This window comes from Populus trichocarpa, chromosome 7, assembly GCF_000002775.5.
Source record: "Populus trichocarpa isolate Nisqually-1 chromosome 7, P.trichocarpa_v4.1, whole genome shotgun sequence".
Taxonomy (NCBI): domain Eukaryota; kingdom Viridiplantae; phylum Streptophyta; class Magnoliopsida; order Malpighiales; family Salicaceae; genus Populus; species Populus trichocarpa.
In genome coordinates, this window is record NC_037291.2 from 9,330,151 (window position 1) to 9,353,480 (window position 23,330).

General features: G+C 36.5%; 2 protein-coding genes across 15 annotated transcripts; one reads left to right on the forward strand and one right to left on the reverse strand.

The window, feature by feature from the left end:
- Positions 1-3,463: 3,463 nt before the first annotated feature.
- Positions 3,464-7,187, forward strand: LOC7456314 (uncharacterized). The gene is made up of 3 exons (XM_024605395.2): positions 3,464-4,098; positions 4,608-4,738; positions 6,130-7,187. Exons 1-3 carry the CDS (start codon positions 3,763-3,765, stop codon positions 6,902-6,904), a joined length of 1,242 nt encoding a protein of 413 aa, XP_024461163.1. The 5' UTR covers positions 3,464-3,762; the 3' UTR covers positions 6,905-7,187.
- LOC7456313 (ENHANCER OF AG-4 protein 2) lies at positions 5,964-23,330 on the reverse strand. 14 transcript variants are annotated; one of them, XM_052454503.1, is made up of 15 exons: positions 22,884-23,330; positions 21,998-22,074; positions 19,269-21,425; positions 18,663-19,182; positions 17,956-18,064; positions 17,696-17,808; positions 17,432-17,619; positions 15,557-16,265; positions 15,121-15,478; positions 13,989-14,072; positions 13,769-13,870; positions 13,166-13,369; positions 10,176-10,304; positions 9,176-9,279; positions 5,964-6,872 (listed from the first exon to the last, which is right to left on the reverse strand). In XM_052454503.1, exons 1-11 carry the CDS (start codon positions 22,986-22,988, stop codon positions 13,800-13,802), a joined length of 4,491 nt encoding a protein of 1,496 aa, XP_052310463.1. In that variant the 5' UTR covers positions 22,989-23,330; the 3' UTR covers positions 5,964-6,872; positions 9,176-9,279; positions 10,176-10,304; positions 13,166-13,369; positions 13,769-13,799. The 14 variants fall into 14 exon arrangements, with proteins under 14 accessions (XP_052310463.1, XP_052310466.1, XP_052310474.1 ...); XM_052454506.1 differs by having other exon boundaries at positions 5,964-7,146; XM_052454508.1 differs by lacking the exon at positions 5,964-6,872 and adding an exon at positions 7,160-7,299.

Genomic DNA, 23,330 nt, shown 5'->3' on the forward strand with positions numbered 1-23,330 from the left:
TCGAAAAAAGTAGATTGGGTTCCATAAAGTGTTTTATATTCATTTAATTTTTTTAGAGTGATTTTACGGTGTTTTAGAGTTGAAAATGAGTTTATTGAGATTTCGAGGATGTTTTGAGGTGTTTTTAGATGAAAACGAGTCAGAAAATGGCTTTTCATGATCCAAAAAACTTGAACCTCAATTTTTCAATTACTGGCGGTGACTAGAAAATTATCCAGCAAGCAACATGTCGTCTACAATAGAAGATGACCTATCACCCTATTATAACAAGAAATTGAAGCAAATGACACACGTCCACTCTTTTACAAAAAAACTCTGGCAAGTGCATAGACCTAGGCTTCCATGCCTAAGCGAGCCTAAGCTTTTTTATTGTTGGCTAGGCACTTGGACCTAGCCTTAATTTTTTTTTCTTTTCATAATTTTTTTTCTATTTAGATATTACTTAATATCCTTTCTCTTATTTTTTTAACTATTTAGTTAGACTTTTTTTTTCTAAAATAGTGATTGATTTTTTTAATGTATTTTTAATTTAATAATGCTTCGGATAGATTATTATAATTTATCATTATTTTTCCTCCTTTTATATTTTATATAAACGAGTTGTATTTGTATGACACATTTATAAAAGCAAAAACAGTTTATTATTAGGAACGAGAATTAATCTCTAACATAAAATAATTGAAAACATGTGGAATGAAATGGATAGTTGGTGTCAGACATTTGTATTTGCGTTTATGATGTAAACCTGGTGAATATAAAGATCTAGAAACCCACAACTAAATAGATGACAAACCTAAAAAGCCAAAAATCAAGTTTGTGATATATAAACATTGACTCAAAGATAATCTTGTACCTAAGAACCAAAGGTGTTGAAAATTGAACTTAGATTGATTATAGATAATCAAAAAACCAAAGTGTGGATATAAAGATCCAAAAACCCACAACAAGGTAGATGACAAACTCGAAAAGCTAAAAATCAAATTTATGATAGATAAACCTTGACCTAGAGATAACCATATACCTAAGAACCAAAGGTACTGGAAATTAGACTTGACTAGTTGATTGTAGAGAATCAAGAACTTGAAGTATGCAAAGACATCACAAGGTCAGTTATACTTTGATAAGTCAAATTTATTCATTGTCATAGCAAAGAGAAAAGTGTTGCATAACACAAAGCATAAATTTATTCAAAATATCATGGCTACCGAATTTTGCAGCAAATAAAACAATATATAGTCCTTCTAAATAACATTAATGAATCCTTATTCAGTTACAAACCAATGGATCTAAGATAATAATTAAATAACACAAGCCTAATACATAAAACACTTGATAAACTCTAAACAATGACTAATAGGCTGTCATGAACCCAAATTAAAATGAAAGTCCAAACTGAAACTAAAACAAGTCCAAAATAATAAAAATAATACAAAACCCAAATAATAAATATAGTTCTGCATGAAACAAACTTAAATAGCAAAAAAAAAAAAACAAAGTAATATGTCATTAAATATCATTAGTCTTTGTTTTATTGTGTAGCTAGGATAAATAAAGAATCATTGTAATAAAAGGATTTTGAAACATCAAGAAATTATTGTCACACTTGAAAACTATGTTGTTTCCCATTAAAAATCCTTATAGAATTAGGAAAAGAATCATTTCCAAACAAGAAGTCTATAAGTCAAAAGACAATAAATAACAAAATTTATATTGCATCAGTTGACTTGTATCGAAAGACCTTCTTGAACTCCAATTAACCTGAATTTTTTTAAAAAATGTTGAACAATATGTCTAAAAACCCTTTATAAGATTTTAGTCATATCCAACAATCGAATTGAAAATTATATTTGATAGCATAAAACTAAATAATATGTAACATTATGCTAAAATTCAAATTTAATTATTCAATCCTTCTATGAATCATATCAATTTATCTATTTCTTTTTCTAGGAAGGTTAGATTCATGTTTTATTATTTAATTAGCATTAACAAATCTTTTTTTATTTTTAATTTATTTTATTAAGCATAAACAACATCTTTTTATTTCTCATTTAAAAAACAATTATGATACCCAAAATGCATTTATAACGCAAGAAATTTCCTCACTTGTATTAAAAATTAACTTGATTTCCTACCTACAACGTAGCAACATTCACTATTCAACAAGACACAAGTCATTGTAGTTAGTCTGCTCATATGAATTGGGTAGTTTTTTTTCATTTATGTCCTCAAGCTTTTAATCTCTATAATTTCATTCTCTCATGTTACATTATCATGGTTTTTTTATATATTTTTCAATTTGCATTACCTCATGTATAACACTTTCGAACAATATTGAAAGATTAATTGAAAAATCAATTTTGCAAAATCAGATTTTAATAGTTAAAATTATAATCAAAAGAATAAGGATTAAATTTGATAAAAAAAAAACTATTACTATTTTACTGTAAAATAGTTCTCTAAAGCAACAATTTTTTCTATCATTTGCTCCCTATTATTTTTGCAGTTCATATTGTCACCTCTCTTCCATATATATATTACTAGTATCACTCACGAGATTAGATATAAAAAAAAACTAATATTGTTAATCTTCAATTTATTTCATTGCCTTTTCAAAATAATCTCAAGTGCATGTTTAGGAGTCATAGCTGAACTAGATGCAAAATGTAGCATGCAATGTTGGAGCTATGTTGATCGACTATGCTTTCGAATTGAAAACATTGCTCTTTCATCATTGTTGCCTTCGCTTTTGTTTATGCATATTTTCGTGCGCTTATTACGTTGGGAACTTGGAGCTTTAGTGCTCTCTTCAAGTCATGTAACATGTGAGGAGCTCTGGATCTTTTTGTTTGCGATGAATGTTTTACCTTTCAATTGTGACCTATATATCTGTGAAACCTGCTGGGTTTGATGTGTTTGTAGCTTTCTCTTGGCTTTCATGATTTATAACAGATCCCTTACATTGTTTTGAGGTTGGGATTGACGGGTTTGGTGGGTTGGGCAAACAATTCCATTTCTTTTCAGCTTTTTTTGGTTGTTTTGTGTGTTGAGATGATTCTTCTTCCATTTCTTTGTCGTTATTATGTGTGTTAGGCTAAATTACTCATTCTGGTTTCGTTCATAGTTTACAAGCCTTTATTTTATTAAGCAACTAATGATTGATCTAGTCTGTCTTGCATGAGTTTACTTTTCTAGTTTGCTTGGCATTCAAAAATAACTTGGGTTGCGTCCCTCTTTTTTTTATTTGAAGGGTTTGAGTTCACCTAGAGAAGTCAATGTTGTTGTTCTCAAGGTTCGCGGGAAGAAGTGTGTGTGTGTGTATCTGTGTGTGTGTGTGTGTGTGTGTGTGTGTCTCTCTCTCTCTCTCTCTCTCTCTCTCTCTCTCTCTCTCTCTCTCTCTCTCTCTATATATATATATATATATATATATATATATATATATATATATATATACATACTTCTTCTTCTTTTTAATAGTCCAGCTCCAGTCTAGGAAAATAATGTTCCGCTGTCCCTGAAAAACCTCGAGGGAGAAAAGGAAAAAAACACCACATCACATCATACCTACCTTTCCTCTCTTTTTCACGCGCATTCCCTTCGCTACATCTCTCTCTCTGTTAAAAAAAATCCCATTTTATTTTCTTCTTCTTAATTTTCTCTCATCTGATTTCAAATGGAATTCAATTCACTCATCTCCGAATCAATGAATTAATCAAAAAATCTGATCCGAAGTTTTTACGGTCGTGATTCTTTTTGGGCAATATGATGAAGATTCAGATGGAAAGTAACGGCAGTCAGCATCACCATCTGCATCAGGATCAGAATTTCAGGTACAGTCAGTTTTCAAACGGCGGCGTTTATGATTATCATGATAATCACAACGATGAGATAGATCAAGTTTTGCAATTCTATAGTAATTATAACAAGAGCGAAATTAATGGCAAAGGGAAGGGTCGAATTATACTGCCGTCGCCACCATCAACTACCACAGCAACGTCGTCTGCTTCTACCTCTTCAAATGTTGGCAGCGGATTTATTGAACACCCGGTTTCCAAGCTGGATACTCTTGCCGGTGTCGCAATAAAATACGGGGTGGAGGTAAAAAAAAATTCTTATTAATCCATTGATTTTGCTTTCTCATATTAATGGGTTCTTTTTATCTTGAATTGGGTAATGTTAAAAATGTGACATTTTTTAGTTATGGTTTTATACATTTAATTAGAAAGGGAGGGAAAGGAAAGGTAGTTGTGGGTCTGTGGAAAGGTAGTTGTGGGTCTGTATCATTTTGATATTTGTATCATGTGATTTTTGTTTGGTTAGAGTTGCAGAATAATCATTTTCATTAGTGTAAAACTGTACCCTTTCTGTCCAGAACAGCCCATCTTTTTGAAACTTTGTTCTTTTATTTTGCGATATCCGGGTTTTTTTTTTTTTTTTTTGTAATGATGGTATTGAACTTATTGATACATTGAGTTTCTGGGTGTCAAAATCTTGATCACAATTGCACAGCAGTTTATGGTGACATTGTTTTTTGCTTTTAGACAACTTCTATGAACTAGATGGTAAGGCAGTTGATATTCTTCTCTTGTTTGTGACTATTTTTTTAGGTGGCTGACATAAAAAAGATGAATGGCTTGGTTACAGATCTTCAAATGTTTGCTCTCAAGTCACTCCAGATTCCATTACCTGGAAGACATCCACCCTCATTGTTCTTATCAAATGGTTTTGATACTCCACGGTATTCATGCGTTCCTTTTAAACTCATGCCTGTTCTGAATTTTCATTTCTGCTTCATTTGAATATCCCCATCATGTTATTGTGCTGAAAAATGTGGGCTTCTATGTGTCAAACTTACCTTGATTTATTATTATTATTATTATTATTATTATTATTATACAGCTTCATTCGAGCTTCTTATGATCTGTTCATAGAATTTTAGTGCTATATAGTTTGCAACGCACAAATGAAAATATTAGGATGGTCTTTTCAGATTACCCTCCAAGGACCTTGCTTGGACGAAACCATGACTAGGCAGAAACCTTTATATATATATATATATTGGCTCTGATTTATGTGGACTTTCAAAGCACACATGTTCAAGAGGATATCACGTGAGAACCTAGAAGTTTATATCAGCAAATGTGGTGTATGCGAAAAGCTAGAATTGGATATAAAGGTCATGCCATGATGTGGTAATGCTGATTGCGATGCAATAATGTACATTTTGGGTGGTAGGAGAGAGGAGAGTTTTATTCTTGTGGTAGTGGTGGTTGTGACGTTTAAAGGAAGTCGTGTTAAAAGACGGGGCTCTACTCATCAGGTTTGTTGCAATAAGTGGCACTGGGAGGAGCCTGAAGTGCTGGACTAGGATCTAGGTGTGTGCTGTGCTGGAGTGACCGGTGGGAGAAAGGGGGGGAGAAGGGGGTGGGAGGGGACCGGAAATTCTCAAGCATTTCCGGACCCTTTCCTCCTCCCTGCAGCATGTTTGAATTAAATCCAATCCATGTAAGACAATGAAATAGTTGAATATCAGATGTCAATTTGTGTTGTAATTGAATTGAATTCAAATAAGATCGGAGAAAGCAAAGGATTGGATATGGAGAAATAATAGACCAATGTCAGATCCAGGGGAGCGAGGGAATGCATGTGAGAATCTCATGAGAAATGAGAGGGAGGGTGTTATGTAGTCTGGTGCTCTCTTTCTATCACGGTATTCACGTAAAACTGAATAAGATTTCTGTGGTCTCTTTTGTTGTGTATGGTAATTCTATTTTTACGGATAAAAGGATATGCCATCTCCATGACTTTTATTCATTTGATAAATTACAGATATTTAGTTTTGGCAAGTATAGTAAATATAATAAGCGCAAGTCAAAATAATTGAATGGAGGATGTAATTTAATATCCAAGCTCCTAGCCTGTTCCAGATTAAGTCAACTGGTGTAGTTGGTCTTTCTAGATGGTTTTTAGATTTGAGAGGAAAATGCACTTAAAGCTAAAACCTTACAGCATTCAGTGTTCCTTTTGATTAGCTGACAATATTTTTCAACATGAGAATCTTCTGGGGTGGAGATCAGCCCCAAATTTAGCCTAAAATCTACCGATTATGACACTGAACTTTTTCTGCAGACTGAGCAGTTATGAACAGACCCCGCCACGAGGTTTGCAGTCTGATGTCTTTGATTCATTCCAGTATTTGAATCCCAAATCTTCGCAGCTTAAGGTTTCTCCAGCTATGAGCTCTTTACAAGGTTACTACGGGCTTAAGCCGAAAGATCAAAAGAACACATCTAAAGGTTTTGAGATGGCAGTCAACAGGAATGGATATTCTCATCATCTGGAAGGTGGTCTGTATCTTAAACCATCACCAGCTTCCCACCCGCCTTTGTGCCTCCATCGGAAAACTAGAAGCTGGGTTAATGAGTTACTTGACGAGAACAATGAACTGGTTAACAAATTATTCCTTGATGATGCAAAGGAAATTGAGTCTGAGAAATTGGTGAGGCGTCGTCAGAAATCAGAAACTGATTTCACTTCCATCGACTCTGACTTGCTGATTAGAGAGGAAAACAGCGGGGCTGCTTTCTCGACAATCACTGGAAAATGCTTAGCCCTCAGACCCAAAGCAGGAAACCGAGCCACAAAAAATGTTGAGGCAGCTGGTTTGATCTCTGCACAATCAGGTCCCAGAGATGTGGCTGATGGATTTCCCATGGTTAGGAAGTCATCAAGCACGCCTAGTTTGAATGATCAAGACAGTATTAGTTCTTCCATCTGGCCAACATCGAAGTGGAGTTTGAAGCCAGATTTGCAAGCCTTGTCTGCTTCAACCATAACGAGACCAATCTTTGATGGATTGCCAAAACCAACAACTGGTCGGAAAAACAAAACAGCGCTCGATTAGTTCAGTATATGAGATCACATTCAATTTACTCGATTTTTGGATCCAACATTTTGTCTGCTGTTGAGTAGCTAGCTAGCTCTTGAAGGTAACTAGAAAGAGATTGGGGAGGGGGGGGGGTATCAAATAAAGATCGTAGGTTCTTGTTAGTTTATGTGGAAAAAAACTGCTGATACATTTTCTCACTCTTGTACTTTATTTTTTTGTTAACTTGGTGAGAAGCACCAAAATCCACCCTTCTGTACCTGAAAAGTGGATGTGATAATACAGCACACGCTTTTTGTCATTGACTTGTCTTAAAGAGGGTTACAGTCCCCGCAACTACGTCATGTCAGAATAATTGCTTCTTTTCCCCTCCAAAGTTTGAGCCAATGGAATTGGTCAGTGGCAATATAGGCCTGTTTGGATTAGCCCACAAGGATTAGTGTTATTTGGTTGACTTGACTAGAAGTCATAACACTAAAGTTCATTCAGCCCTTAACAAAAAGGTAGTGAGGTGAGAGTAATTTATTTTTTCAGACCGCAACAGTAAAGGCTACAACAATGACTAACACACACAACTTGGCTATCATATTCAGCTGTTTCAGTTACCAAGCATTGTGGTATAAGCTTCATTTGCTGCACCTCGAATTAAAAAGGGAATTTTGAGCAAGTTCAGATCATTTTAATCCATTTTTTCTTTTGATTTCATCTTCAAGTGAAATCTACAAGTCACCTGTTCTATTGTCAGGACTAGAACATTCATGTGAATTTTACATCTCACAATCTGCCCAACGGCCAAGGAGACTAACTCCTTACCTGTCAAAACAATAGAATCCAGTTATTGCGGGTAAAGCAAGATCACAACGAAACCCAGATAAGCTAACAGTTACCAGCCATCATCTCTCTCTTTTCAATATTTATATCATTCCATATTCATTCGGGTAAAACTAGGTTCTCACTATTTTTAAGGTTTGGTCCCTGTACTTGTTCTTCAAATTTTCCATCTCTTTTGCATATTAAAGCCCAAGACGCAGAGGGACCGAGGATTAAAGGCAGGAAATATAAACAAGAGTTTAAGGGAAAAAAAACGAAAGCTAAAATCCGAATCTCTTCATATACACGCACTTCCTTACTGTTGAGCATAAATTCAAGATTCTCCACCGGTAGATGCTGTTCCAGAATCTCTCTACCGCATACATCCATAATACATTACAATTGTATCATACTCACCACCAAATCAACTATCCTACTATTCCCCCATCCAACAGAACCTAACACCATGAAAGTCCCAGAATGGTTCTCATTTTATTTTTTTTGTTTCGCACATTAGCTTATACAATATTACAGGCATCCATGACTATGTCCCAGACTTTCACGGAGAGAAACTTGATGTTCACTGTATCTCCAAGAAGAATTCTCCATCTTCAACAATATGCTGATTAGATCCATTCATTCTAGCAATCATAACAGTATCTTGTAATCAACTTTATATACCACTTTCTATTTCGCAACATGAATCTTAACATGGAAATCATGGCACTACCAGTTGTGACCTTCACCAGCTAACAAATAAACATCTCTACAAACCTATCAAGCTACTAAATTTTACTTATTCCTCATTTTACTTTGCATTTCAGCTCTCTCTCTCTGTTATTTTCATTTTATTTTTTTTGTCAATCCCTAACAATCAAACTTCAAGCATATATTAAAAATCTGCAAAATAGGGATCACCCTTGAATATAATAAAGAAAAGATCAGGTTCACATTACTCTTCCATACTGCAAAATTGGGATTACCCTTAAAATATAGCCAAAAATCACATTACTTTTCCAAACTCGTGGAAATGACCTAATATGAGTTCAACGTTCTAATTGTAAAGAGTGAATTTTGGCAATTGCAGCAATTCGTTGGGGGCATATGTAGTAATATTGATGTTCATAACTGGTGGTGAGAGATAGTAAGCAAGCATAGAAAACAACTAATAGCAGACAATCACGGTGAAAAAGTACTATAACTAGAAATAAATGATTGTAACAAAAAATGAATTGAATTCTCAAGATGATCAACTGTTCACAATGTGATGATGATACAGCATGTAAGGGTCATAAATATATTCACATATGGAAATAACCACTGTAAACTAATAAGCTATTTCTTCAAAAAAAAAAATTGAAGCATTTGTTGAACACTTCTACTATTTTAAGAAAGATACTTGGCGGAAAAACTATCCCTACCTAAAAATTTCAAAATTATGAGCATTGTAGGCTTTGAGAGTCTACGTCAAATATTTACCTCAGATTTTGCAGAAGTTCTCTACCAGATATAGCTTGATCTTTATTCCCCAAAATGAGTAAGTCATGAATGACAGCAGATGCACCTTAATTTTTTGCCTCAACCTGAAACAGTACAATTTGCAGTTATCATTTAATTCTAACACTGAACAGCCCCTGAAACAATCATGATAAATTATACTGCATGATATAGATTACAGATAGGCTTTATGCTCGGAGGACTAATCCCCTTCACCAGCAGCAGAAAGCCAGAAGGAGTCCAAGCCTTATGAGGCATTATGAGGATTCCAATTACAAAATCAAGAAGAAAAGAAGGCAGCAAAGAGACAAAGCAGTCACGGTATCAACTCTTTCCTTCTTTCTTGTAACATCCATGAGAATCATTTTGAAATGTGTACCCATAGTTACAAAAAAAACATCTAAAATAATGGCTAGAATGGGGACTGCTAATTTTGCTAAAAGAAACCTGTGGCATCTTTTTTAAGAGTCAAGGGAGCTTTCAGAATATCTTAAGTAAAGATAAACAAGAATTATTTACAAATAAAATGAACAATTTCAAGAAGAAAGCAAATGCCAATTCCTTCTTATGATTTCTAACTTCTAGGTCTCCACAGGAATCTCACCTGACAAAATCAAACTCTGAATGTGCAAGATTTTGTGAAATTATTTTTGAAAATAAATGGCAACATTCAAGTGATGCTGTTAAATAGGTGCTAAGATTGGATTAACATGCATGAAAGAGTCCGCAACATTTTCTCTAACCCGGAATTCCAGAAGAAAAGAGTCAACAGACCTAGAGTAGCTCGGTTGTTAAAGCCACCCAGCTAAAAGTAACATAAAATTCAAATGAACAGGGGTGAGCATAGATCCAAAAAGACCTTGAGAACGTCCTATAATATACATGATCAAGAAGAGGTAGAGGCCCATAACTTCTAGCCACTTCTGCAAGAATAAAGATTTACAGATAATTTGAGGCATCCATAATGACAGCAGAAACTCACCACCTTTACCAAGAAAACTTGCAGCAGGCAGCTTCTATGCACAAAATCAGAACTGAGTTTAAGAATCATGCTCAAACTGGTAGTCAAACGTAGGGGCAGAGTTACATATAGGTCTATAGTCAAATCCGCCTACCTCCACAAAAAAAAAAAAAGCAACACATAAAGTCATTAAGCCTCGCAAATCAAATAGTCCAAATTTAGTTCTCAACCTTAGTTAGATGTCACTTGTCAAGATGCATACATTGCATATATTGACTGTGCATGAATCTGAGATGGAGCGAATGCCATTTACTAATTATGTGAATTCTAAAAGGAGTACATTTCTTGACAACCTAAGATTATAAATGACAACCAAAGAAACCATCAGTACTCTCTGATTCTGGAGAGCACAGCTGTAACCACCACAATTTCTAATCACCCAGTGTTAAAAGGTTTTCTACGTACACTTTTCAGTAGGTCAGTTTCCACAAATTCTCTAAGCAACCAAACAAGACATCAAAGAAGTGATTCTAAATCTATCATAAATTAACATACAGTTAAATCAATCAGCAAAGAAAATATATTGTTGTTTGTTTTGGATAAAAGAAGAGGTTTATAAAAAGGAAGATGAGGCACCTTCCAGAAGGTGGAGAGAACGAGAGACTAGAAGCTAACTAAACTCAGCAACACTAGAGCTTTCCAGTCTCCTTGGATATCAGTTAGTGACTCCCTTAAAGAGTCTATGAGCAGAAGAGTGTAATGAAGCTAAAAGAACTATTCACCATGCAAGATCTGCTCCAAAATTAGTGGTCGCTAAAGATTGCATCCCGCTCCTGCCATATAACACACCCCACAGACAAATAGCATGATTGCAAAGGATCTTGCTGTCATTGTTCTTAGCAAACCCTTCTAGGAACATCAAGAAGAAATGTCATCCATTGAGCCCGAAACTACCCGTAGTCTCCTACAAATCCCAAAGAAACTACCTCACCTATCCCCTATGAATGACAAAGAAGAAGCGGCTAACAGTCTCCCCACCACCATCACCCATAACACATATATCAGGAGAAAGAGTAACAGCGGGCCTTCCTAGCTGGCCTTAAATCATTAGTTTTAATTTTGTTGAGAAAACCTCTCCAGATAAAAGCTTGAATCTGAGATGGAAACTCAGCTTTCCACATATAATGACCAAGAGGAAACAAGTAGGAGGTGAAGGCCTGGCAGGATTAAAAAAAAGCGAGCTACAAGAAAATTTACCCCTCTAAAGTCCAGAATCTAATATAAGACCCAAGGGAGAAGAAAAAAGAATTAAGAATATGAACAGAAAACAGCAAGTTCCAATAACCAAATCAGTCTCCCAAGAAAAGATAGAAATACAGGCATTGCACAAGATATGAAGTCTGTGAAATTGAGGGAAAGAAACACAATAGAAGAGAAATGTGTTGCTAGTAGAATGATCTTCGACATCTGTTGATCCACAAAGCAAAATAAAAAAAAAAAAAAGAATTATCTGTTCATGGAACACCAACCAAGGAAGCTCACCCTAATATTCAATGGCTAATTTTGAACCACAGTAAAACCATGTCTGTATTCCATTCCAATTTTCATTCACTATTCAAACCATTGGATTATGAACTAAAATTGAAGACATGAGGAGAGAGATATCACTGATCAAAAGCCTCACGAAGCAGTCAGGTCTTAAGAGAGTTGAAGAGAAGTTAAGCAACAGAGAATCTGGGAAAAAATTTAAAAAAAATCTGAGAGATTTAAGGGTAAAAAGTATGATAAAGTACTAGACACAGCTCAGGTTCGCATGTTGCAAGTTGTTAGTCTGTTAGTTTAAATTTAAGATCATAATTTTCATGCTATGATCCATGCATCAATTTCAATCTACTCCCTTCATTGTGTTAATCTACTCCCTTCGTTGTGTTATATTGGGATCTCATTTCTTTTTGGTTATTCATAATTTTTTATCTCTAAATCTTTTCAAGATAATGCAACACTCGATTTTTTACTTGGTTGATGTGAATACCGCATCAGTTTGTTTACACATAAGTATTCACATCAGTAGATATAGCCCACATATGAATTTAGCTAATTAACAACTAGACCAAATTTAAGTTGCTGATTTTAGATGCGAAACTTGAAATTTGAGTACTTGATTATCAAACATGAAAGAATTTTGAATCTCTAAGGTTTCCAGGCTCACCTGCCTCTGAAGCTGGAATGCCTTTCAACAGTATGGTGCTTATAGAACTAAATGGAAATTTCTTTTATAGCAGGACTCAAATAACAAAGGAGCTGACACTTATGATTAAAAGGGGGTTAAAAGTTCACCTATGAAACAAAAGTAGAAAGGGAAAAGGGATTCCTGCAACTTTCATGCTGCCACCACATCATACAATTTTTTTTCAATTGTAAGTTAAATTATTTACATAATATAACCAAACCAAAATAAAAAACAAAAAGGAATAATCTAGAGGTCAATTCATGAAAAACATAACCCAGCCACTCATTTACAGCCATGTCCCAATTCCTCCAAAATAAAAGGAAACACCCAACCAAATCAAATTTCTTTGTCATCATCAAAAATTGACCAAAGAAGCCCTGTTTGACTGCCTTGGAAACCAAATGGACTTCCAAATTGTCCTACATAAGTCTATTATTCTCCCAAGCTTAAGGCCATGGGTAGATGATAGACCAACATTCACTAAATAAAAAGCTCTATGAGCGACACAACGCACCAAAAGGCATTCAGTTAAGCATCCAGTTCTCTGATTGAACCATGCATGCCCCCCACAGATGGAAGATGGAAATGAAAGTGAATGCATTTGCTGTATTATTAATGAACCTTGCAGAACAAAATATTATATAGAGAAGAAAAACAAGATAAAAAAGTTATGCATTAGAAGAATCAATCAATTCACCACTTGTCAAACTTGTGGTTTAGAAAATCTCTATATATACTAACATTAGTGTAATTACAAGAGTTAAGAAACAGATGTACTAACCAAGTAAGAAACACGGCCCTACACTCAGAAGCAGATGTTCCTGGGATACATTTGTCAGGAAATTACACTATACAGAGCCCTGCCAAGAGTCTCCACAAGGTTCAAACACTGCCTTCAAGAGGTAGTTGTATTTTGTCCAAAATGGGAACCTTCCTTGAGGTGCATGATAACGCAAGCGCACTTTCTCATTTCAGGATCACAGAGCTGGAAAAGTTAACCACAGATTTATCCTCCCATCATATATATATATATATGTAGAGAGAGAGAGATGTACTAAGCTTCACTAAACTATCATAATAATTGCAGTCCCTAGATCAATCAAAAACATTTTACTAGAAGTTTAGTGAGAAATTATAGGAAAGAAATGAATTTGAAACCCTTTAAATACAGGATAAACTTCAACTTATAATCACACCAAACATGACAGATGATTCGCTAATGTTGATGCCACTTCGGTTCAATTATCACAATAAGTGACAGAAATTATGGCAAAATATCTGAGGACCTGTTCTTGAAATGAAGTGGAATGCAAATTTATGAGGACCATAAACATTTTTCAGAAATTTAGCCAAAAAACACAAATGAGAAGGAACATAAACTTACTCAAAAACTTAAGATGCCCTCAGGCTCTTTATTATGCTGGCCTCCAGCAGTTAAGGGCAGGCATGTCTGGTCTACATGGCAACATCTGTGTAACACCATGACCTAAAACAATACAGCATTAGAAATCAATTATTAGATTCAAATTGGAGGTCAATTTACTCAAGTACTACAAAAGTCCCTTATGAGCAAAATGAGACCATCTTTTACAAAGCAAGCTCACCTGGAATGGAAGCTCCAGCAGGTACCTTGTTGGAGGGAGCAACCTGAAAACCCATATTATTTGGAGGTGGTGGCCGAAAGTGACCTGCCAAGGAAAAAATTTTATGATCTATTAGCCTGTGTATCAAAGAAAAAGTACATCCCAAAGCAAACACAGAAAATAAAACAAACTTCCCTAAACTCACATTGCAGGACATGCATAAACATGCCAAATGAGAAATAAACAAGCTCCCGGGTTCAGTTGCAATGCTTGCACATAAGCATGGCAAACAACTTTAAATACATATAATGTGCACAAGCTAGAAACTAGTAAAAGCATTTTGCATCCTCGCTCTGCAAAGCACTGATTGTGAACTTTAGGTGTCAAGTTTTAAAGCGAAGACAAAACTAAATTAAATTAGTAAAAAAAAATTCATAACATGTAATCAATCAAGCTTCCTTACAACTATGTTTTCTCTCCAGACCACAAATCTTAGTGAATGATAACTTGAACGCTTAATCAAGCATCCAATCAAAAAGGTTACTCCAAAAGAATCACTAATATGGGAAGCAACATAGAAAAGTAACCTACATGAGCAAAGATGGAAAGCAAGCATCTGCCATCACTTCTTCTTCTTCTTCTTCTTTTCTTTTCTTTTTTTTAAGTAAGCACGTGCAAACTCAATATATAGTATGATATCTATAGCATTAATGGTAAATAATGATACAAGATCATTACATTAAGAGACATTGTGCATTAAAGATAAAATAATGAATTAAAAAGAGAGAGAAACAGTATACGGTAAGTTATCATTTTGTCTCTCATAATTATAGGTTTCAAGAAGTTAATTTGCTTTTTAAAATAAAATATTGATTCATCAATTGTAATATGGTTTAGCATCCACAATAACCTCCTCAAACCATAATCATTCAATCCCACCCAGATAAGAGCATGAATGGATTGTGCAGGCTGTTCAGTATAATTACAGAGAAAATATGAATTGGTAACTTTCCTGTCTGATTAAATTTTATTTTAAAAAAACTAAAAAAGATCAAGGTCTAAGCAATACATATGCACGCGAGCACAGGTAGCAAGAGGATTTAAAAATACAAGATCAAGTGTTCTATAATTACAGGGACACAGTTGCACATACCTTCCTGGCCAAAAGAAGGGCCTGCATAAGATGGATTTCTTCCACCCATCCATGCACCAGGATGATTATCTGGATATTCGCTTGAAGGCATCCTCCACTGTTCATCAGTGGAAAATCGTGGCCGACCATCTGGATGTGATGGCATAGAGTATGGACGGGGATAAGGAAGCTGCTGAATTGGAGGCGTCGTGAATGAGAAGTGACCTGATGCATTTTGTGGTAGGTTTGAATGCAGCGGTCTTTGTGCAAAAGGTGCATTAACTGGCTGAAAATGTGGGTTTTGTTGAGGAGCTTGAGGATTTAAGAACATGTGATTCCCATGAGGAGTACTTCCAGCCATTTGGACAATTTGATTACTCTGTGAACAGAAATTTTAGGTCACAATAAACAAACTAACACATTCGCATGTAAGTAAATGGACAGCCAAAATACATACATTGGGTGTAGTACAGTATTCATGAGGTACAGCTGATTGATATGCCAAATGAGGAGAGGACTGTACAGATGACTGAGATGGTCGTATTGGTTTTGCTAGTAACGAAGATTGAGTTGGTACAGATGGTTGTGGTACCACAGTAGGCAGAGGAGCTGAAGGTGGCACAGGGGGGAGAGGAGGTGGTGGTTGTGACGGAAGAGGTGGAGGTGGAGGTGGAGGTGGAGGCGGCGGTGACAAAGATGTTGAGAGTTGAGGTGGAAGTGGTGGAGGTGGTGGTGGCGGCGGCGGCGGTGGAGAGGAAGGCAAAGGCGGAGGTGGAGGAGGAGAATCAGGAGGCGGTGGTGGAGAACCATCTGGTAGAGGCAACAAATGGACAGAATCATTTAATGCTGGTTCTGGTAACCTATCTGAGTAATGCTGCTGTGCTTCCATTTCAAAAAAAACACCTATGGATGAGGGTCTTTCATCCTTTGGGTGTCCAGACACATCTTCCATTTCAAGTTCAACATCCACATCCTCTAAGATGCAATGGCGCCTGTCACTTGCAGTCGCAGTAAATGTTTCTCTCTCTCCTAGAGCATGGGTTGATTCTGTAACTCCTAACACAACATTAACTTCCTTAAAAGGACTGCTCGGAAAGTCATCATCATCATCATCATCCTCGAACACATGAGAAGATAAAAGCCCAGGCAACTGAAATGTGGCATTACTGGTACCAAAGCCAAGAAAACCAATATGGATCTTAAAGTCAATACCCAAATTTAAAGAAATTCTCCATTGATCAAAATCAAATTTCATCTAAAAATAAAACTCTATTGACCAAAGAAATGCATGTAATATGGCAAGCCATATGGAAACACGAGAGTTTAAACAAATTTGCGCTGATAATAACAGAAGGTTTCATAACATAATAAGATGACTTCAGCAAAGAAAAATAAAGAGCAAAAGCTCATGCGTATTCAAAATCATACAAAACTACCTAGGAATGACATCTAGCACCTTAACATCTGCTACATCACCTCATACTCCAGGATTATTTAATTTCTTTAAGAGTATCAACTTCAGTTTTAAGTGAAAAGTTATAAGTTCAGTCAATTTTGTGCTTGTGGTTCATTTATACTTGTGGCAATCATACTTGCCCTTCTTTTGTGAAGTTACAAAAAAAACAAAGCTGATTTATGGTCAAATTTACAATTTTCATAAATAATAGCAATAGGGACAAGCAGAAGGCAACTTATCAAACCCAAAACCACAAATTGGAAATGGATCTAACACATGACAGCAAAGTATAACCCTTGAAGCATTGGGATAAAAGAGGAAGAGTCCAATCAAATGTATCACCTCTAAAAGCCTCCAAGAAGACTGCCATATAATTCAAAGAACACAAGTGGAAACACATGCTTCCACTCTCCAATAGTACTCAACATGGTATTGTGCAAAGACTAACCTATGATTGACAGTTATTCTAGAACCCCCCCCCCCCCTTCTTTTTTTTGCAAATGCTTAGCATCTGTTCTATAAATACAGTCCTTTCTGTAAGGAAAAAAAATAAAGCAGAAATGCATGAAAATATATGGCTCCCTATGTTTTTTTATCATAAAGTGGCACACTGCGGATCACATATCTAGGATCCGGTTCAATTCCCTAGGCAATAATTGTGTTAACATTCACATGCATTTGTGCATATTACATTTTCCAACAGAAATAGTCGATTCCAATGTTATGTTCCAATTCTAAAACTATTTCTTTAATATAACCATGTCATGGACCATACCTGTATCAAATTTCCATGACAGTGTAGGACCATGCAAACGGTTCCTCAAGGGACAAGAAATATGCCACTAACAAAATTAATAAAAATGGAAGAAAACACACCTGCCATATTCATCTACATGCATGCCTTCCATTTCCCTGATTGGATCATCTATAGCTCGCTCAGATTGGGATGGACGTCGAAGGGAAAATCCAGCAGAGGCATCATCATTTGAACCTCCAATACCATCTATATAGTGCCTCAAAACAGATTCTGGAAAGATTTTCCTCTCAAGCCACAACCTTAAAACCTGACAGCAACAATAGATCAACTTTTATTCTAATGAAAACAAACCAGCTCTATGGTGACATAAAAAGGAAAATAACCTTTAAACACTGACGACGATTTTCCCGAGCACTGGCTCCTGGTGGAGCAGCAGCACCAACAAGGCGTGGTAAGGCTGCTTGCACCGTAGGGACATACAAAGCTCCAGCGATACCTGAATGAAGGAAAAAAATCAGAAACATAACCACGGCAACTGTCATTATTGTTGATACAGAATGAATGACATTCTTTGATCCTCTAATATATACAAGGGTTGAAAGAGCAAGATTGATAGAGTCCTTGTTGAGCAGGAGAAAGCAACCTTTTTGATTATGTGAACACTGGGTGATGGAATCTACAAGAAAAAATAAGTCCACTTTGCGGTGGAAACTAGGCTCACTTTCCAATTTTCGGATTAGAAGTTCTACAACCTGCAAAACCATTTTAGCTTGTTCAGCACCAAATCATGGAACCCTTCCATAGCTGATTCAATTAAACTTTGGCAAGAGAACAACAACATCATGAGCCTAGGAAAATCATGATAGAAAAAAAGTAAACTTCAAAAAATGAGGAAATGAAAAATCCATTACGAACTACTTATATAAAAACAAAAGAAGGGTATGATTGCTTTTTAATTTTCAAAGAATCAGTCAATCAAAAAAAAAATGAATTAAGTTTAACTTATTTTATAACTGTCCTGACAATTTTTAACTCATTTTATACAGAGGGCATCTAAGAACCCCTGACTGCAATGTAAAGAATACCATAAAGGATAACTGTATCCCAACCATAACAATTCCCATATATAAGGGGAGGCAAATTTATCTAGCAGTCTTTTTGCTCAAAGAAAAGAAAATATTAAGCAGCCTTCTTGCAGAGAGATGAATAAAACTACAAGCATATGCAATGGAAATAACATTTCGAGGAAAAGACAACTAAGAGCAAGAATCATGGAGCTTAAATAACCGACTCTTCTTTTTCTGAGAACCAATCAAGAAAAATAACAGAATAAAAGGAAGGATAACAAACCACCTCATTTGCAATGCCATACTTGGCACAATCAATGGCAAGGCGAGTTGCACGTCCAATACTTTCTTTTGTCCTTGATAAAGTCTCTATCATCCCTTCAAAAGCATCACGAGCCACAGCAGCTTCAGTACCACCACTCAATGAACCTCCAGCAGCCCTCTGTCCTGAACTAACTCTTTGCTCCTCAATTTCTTCAGCTTCCACTTGGCTGTGTGACGCTGATTGGTGACCATGTGAAGATGGAGAAACTAAATTTGTATTATGATAGAAGCCTTGCATATCTGCCTGTACAGCATTGCTAGTACCAGATAAAAAATTTTGGCCCGGTGAGGAGCTTGGGCTCCTTCCCTGAGCATCGTTAAGAGCTATAAAAGCAGGGTTTCCATGAGGAAAAGGTTGTGAGTGAGCTTGTCTCCTTTTTGCTTGAGCAGCAGCAATGAGATGTTTCATAGATGTAACAGAATCTAGAGTCTTAGAATCGACCAAAAAGCTGCTTCTATCATCCATACCAACTTCCAGTCTGCAATTATGCAAGAAAATATCTCTATAAAATGAATCAAAAAATGTAGTAAAAATAGATACATTTCAACAGGAAAAGAATCATACTCTGATGGAGCACACATTGGAACAGTAGGATCACTCATTTGTGAAGTTGCTTTAGGAGTACTTTTTGGCCAATCCCCAGAAAAAGCTGCTCTACTTTTTTGACTTGGCACATGATTTTGAGAGGTGTTTGAACTATCCAAAACAGGACCTGAAACCTTGCCAGGTCCAGCCTGGGCCCTCTTTTGAATGCCCAGTGTGGAAACTTTAATGGAGGGCTTGGTAGCTTTATGCTGTTCCACAACTGGTTTGGTGGCAGGAAGCAGATGAGGAGACCTCTTAGGGGTAGTTATGATTGGTTTGGCCTCCTTGGTCAGTATCTGCTCGGACTCTGATTTGCCAGGACTTGGAGAGACACGAATATCATTCCTCTTTGCAGTTTTTGGACAGCTAGGTGAAAGAGGATAGTTCTGCATCAGCAAAGATGATTCCTTGGAATGGCTATTCTCTAATCCAGTAGAATCCCTCAAACTTGTCTGAGCATTAATAGAACTTCTGTGTTCTTGATTAACAGAACTTTCAACGTGCACATTAGTTCTCTTGGAAGTGTCTGAAACAGACACATGTGCTCTGACATTTTTGTCAGCTCCTCCATGAACAGGAGTTTTGGGTTCTTCATCTTCATTGTCGCCATCATAAAGGCAAACAGCTCTTCGCCTTTTGGGCTGTTGGGTGACAGAAACTCTCGTATTGATAGAAGCTAAATCACTATTTAGCTCAAGAGCATTTTTCTCCATTCTGTCATCGGAATTGAGAGCAGCAGCGTCACACATCGCCTCCATTGCCCGTTTACGTCGTTTTAATACAGGCAGCACAGTTTCATCATTTGAAACATCGGATTTAACTTTACTCATTGGATCAGAAGCATCAGGTTTAGCTTTGCCAATTTCAGCAGATGCATCAAGTTTAACTTTGCTTATTTGTGCAGATGCATCAGTATTAGTGTTACCCCATTGTGCAGGAGGATCACTTTTGACTTTAACTGTCTGGGCAGATGCATCACAATCAACTTTACTCGTCTTGGCAGATGTACCAGGTTTAAACTTACCTAATTGAGAAGAAAGATTAGATTTCACTTTACCTATTTGGGCAAAAGCATCAGATTTAACTTTACCACTTTGGGCTCTTAATGCCAAAAGGATTTCTCTTTTCCCATGTGCCACAGGCTGTTTGACTGCTTTGTCATCGACTACATTCAAGCTTGGTGAAATACTCATGTTTTCTAAGAGGGGTCCCTTGGTAACATCATCTTCCATGTCTACACGCTTTAATTTCTTAGCAGGATTTGTAGTTTCAGTCGTTTCAAGCTCAGATTTTCCATGTTCAGGTTGGGCACGCCTTTTCTTTTGAAAGACCTTATTTTCGTGTATATCATTGAACACCATAATAGTATCCTTTTTGGCTTCTGATAGTTCTGCTTTTCTACCACCATTGGCTCCTGAATCTGATTTAGGAGGACCTGGGGGGGAATCTCTTATTCTGCCACTAGCATGCTTGCCTTTTTCTCCACCTTTCACTTGCTCCCTAGAATCACATTCCAATTTTCTGTCTGCCCCAGAAACCACTGTCTTAGACTCATGAGGATTTGTCCTTGCCTCCTCACCATTACACAGGTTATTCATGCAATTAACATCCAGATTTCCATTACAAGAGGCTTCATCCTTTACAAAGGAAACATTATCCAAACTGGAAGCAGATAATACCTCTTGTGGTTGTTCACCATCAAATGTTTTAACCTTATTTTCAGAAGAAATACCTGGGGATGAACTGTCATCAGTGTCACATGAAACAGAAGGCTTCATACCTTCAGAGCCCGCTTCACCTCGTCTACTGGAGCAATGCTCTAACTTAGAACTAAATTCACGTCCTGAATCCCACATCACTCCACTTTGTCCAACTTTACCCATCCCCTCATTTAAGTCATCCCCTGCCCCATCCTCTTCCATTGAGTCAACAGATTGACCCTCAGATCCTAGTGCTGATCTATCAGTATTATCTCCCAATCCACTTGACTTTCCCTTCTGCAACTCTTCAAAAGCTGCACAGATTTCCTTCACAGCTTGGGAAAAGAACCTATCTTTCTTACTCTGACACCGAGCTGACAATTTATTCTTCACTTCATTTGTGAATACCTGAATATCAGAAGGGGCAACAAAAGCACTGCAAGAGGAAAAACAAGAAATGGGAAGAAATAAGCTCTAATACAAGTTGCAACTAACTTAATCCATGCACACAATCAAGTCTCTGGCTCAATCAAGTCAAGTGTGGTGGCAAATAAACATAGCAAATTTTATTGCCATCCCATCCAAAAACCTAGTCATTACTTTCCTTCATTTCTCAATAGCTGGTATTTACTACATTAGAGCAAAGAGTTGAAGACAAGCTACAATAGGTCTAGATGTTAAATCATACTCCAAAATAGTACTCAACTAAGCATTTCTTAGTTGAAGACAAGCTTCCCAGGTTGTGTAGTAATAATACCAACAGTCAGTCCCAAATTCTCATTTTCAAAGACCTCAAACTATCAGTTATTAATCACACCAAAATGGTTTAGAAGGAAGAAAACTGTCAATTCCATGTTTCTGAGAAATACCACACAGGTTGTGTACTCTACGTATCTTGAAATATAAAGGCCCATATTATTGCACAGTTTACTCACTAAGATAACCACATTCTCAACCCTTCACCATGCATGAACAAATTTTGAACAAGAAATGCATAAAGAAACTTACATTTCTTGAGTTCCAAAAAAATAGACAAAAACTTTCTTAGCATCAGCGACTCGCTTCCAATCTTCAGGCCGGCTAATCTGAAATTCAAAAACCCATGAAATCGCTCAAACACAACCAAAATGACAAACTGTCAAAAGCTCAACAAAATAAATCACAACCGTTGCAGGAAGAAGCCTTCACCCAGTTAATACCAACATCTTCATTACCACAACCCACAAAAATTACAGCAACAATCAATCAATTACCAAAGAACAAAAACAACCTAACAACAGTATAAACACTTAAAAGAGAATAGCTAAGAAGCAAATATAAGGGGGACAACATATTTACTACCAAAATTAACCAAGACACAAATCAAAGCCAACTGAGCCTTACTTTAAAACCCACAAAAAAATAACACAGAAAAAAACCATTATACCATCATCATCTAATCAAATGCACACATATATACCAACCCGTGAATCAATTGATCCTAATTTTCATGCCCTCAAAACTAATCAAATTACAAGAAAGAATTAAAGTATAAGTATACACATACAAGCATGAAAACTTAAGAGCTCAACAGAAAGAACCAAATCAAGTTAAACTAAAATCATTAAAGCAACAAAAATAACCCCCTTCACCAATATTTGAGCCCATCTTTAAATTGTAATTACTTACGACTTACTAAAATGGCAAAACCCACCACGAAAAACAAATTGATTCACATAACAAAATAAACTGAACCCACCAATCTTCAAAACCCATCACTAAAACCCACGAAACTAATTCGAAAAGATAAAAAACTGAAGAAAGAATGAATCAAATTCATAAGATTAACTATATAATATATTTACAGATAGTGAAGTTAAAAAAAAAAAATGAATCGAAAATTAGGGGGAAAAACCTTGGCAGGCCAAGAAGGGTAACCCTTGACTTTAGCAAGAACAAGATCACCCAAACGCAACTGAAGTTTCTTCTTATTCGCTCCCTTTTTACGCCCCGGAGCCATAGGCGGTTACTTGTGTCGCTCTAGTTCTTCTTAGCGGTGTGGTTATTGATCACGAAAAAACCCTAAAATTTGAAAAGGAGGAGCAAGGGAGCCAATTGGAATGGAGAATTCGAATCGAGTCCAACAAAGAAGGACGTCCAACGAAAAATTCTCGCCGCATATTTGCCGGCGGGCGAGTGCCGTTAGGGTTCCGGCGATAGGGGTGCTACGGTATCGGAGGAGGATAGTGAAGAGTGCTGTGGTCGTGCATTTGGGAATTTTGGGGAGGCTTTAGAGAGAGAGAGAGAGAGAGGCGGTGTGGCGGTGTAGAGAGAGAGAGATAGAGAGAGTTTGGGGCTTTTT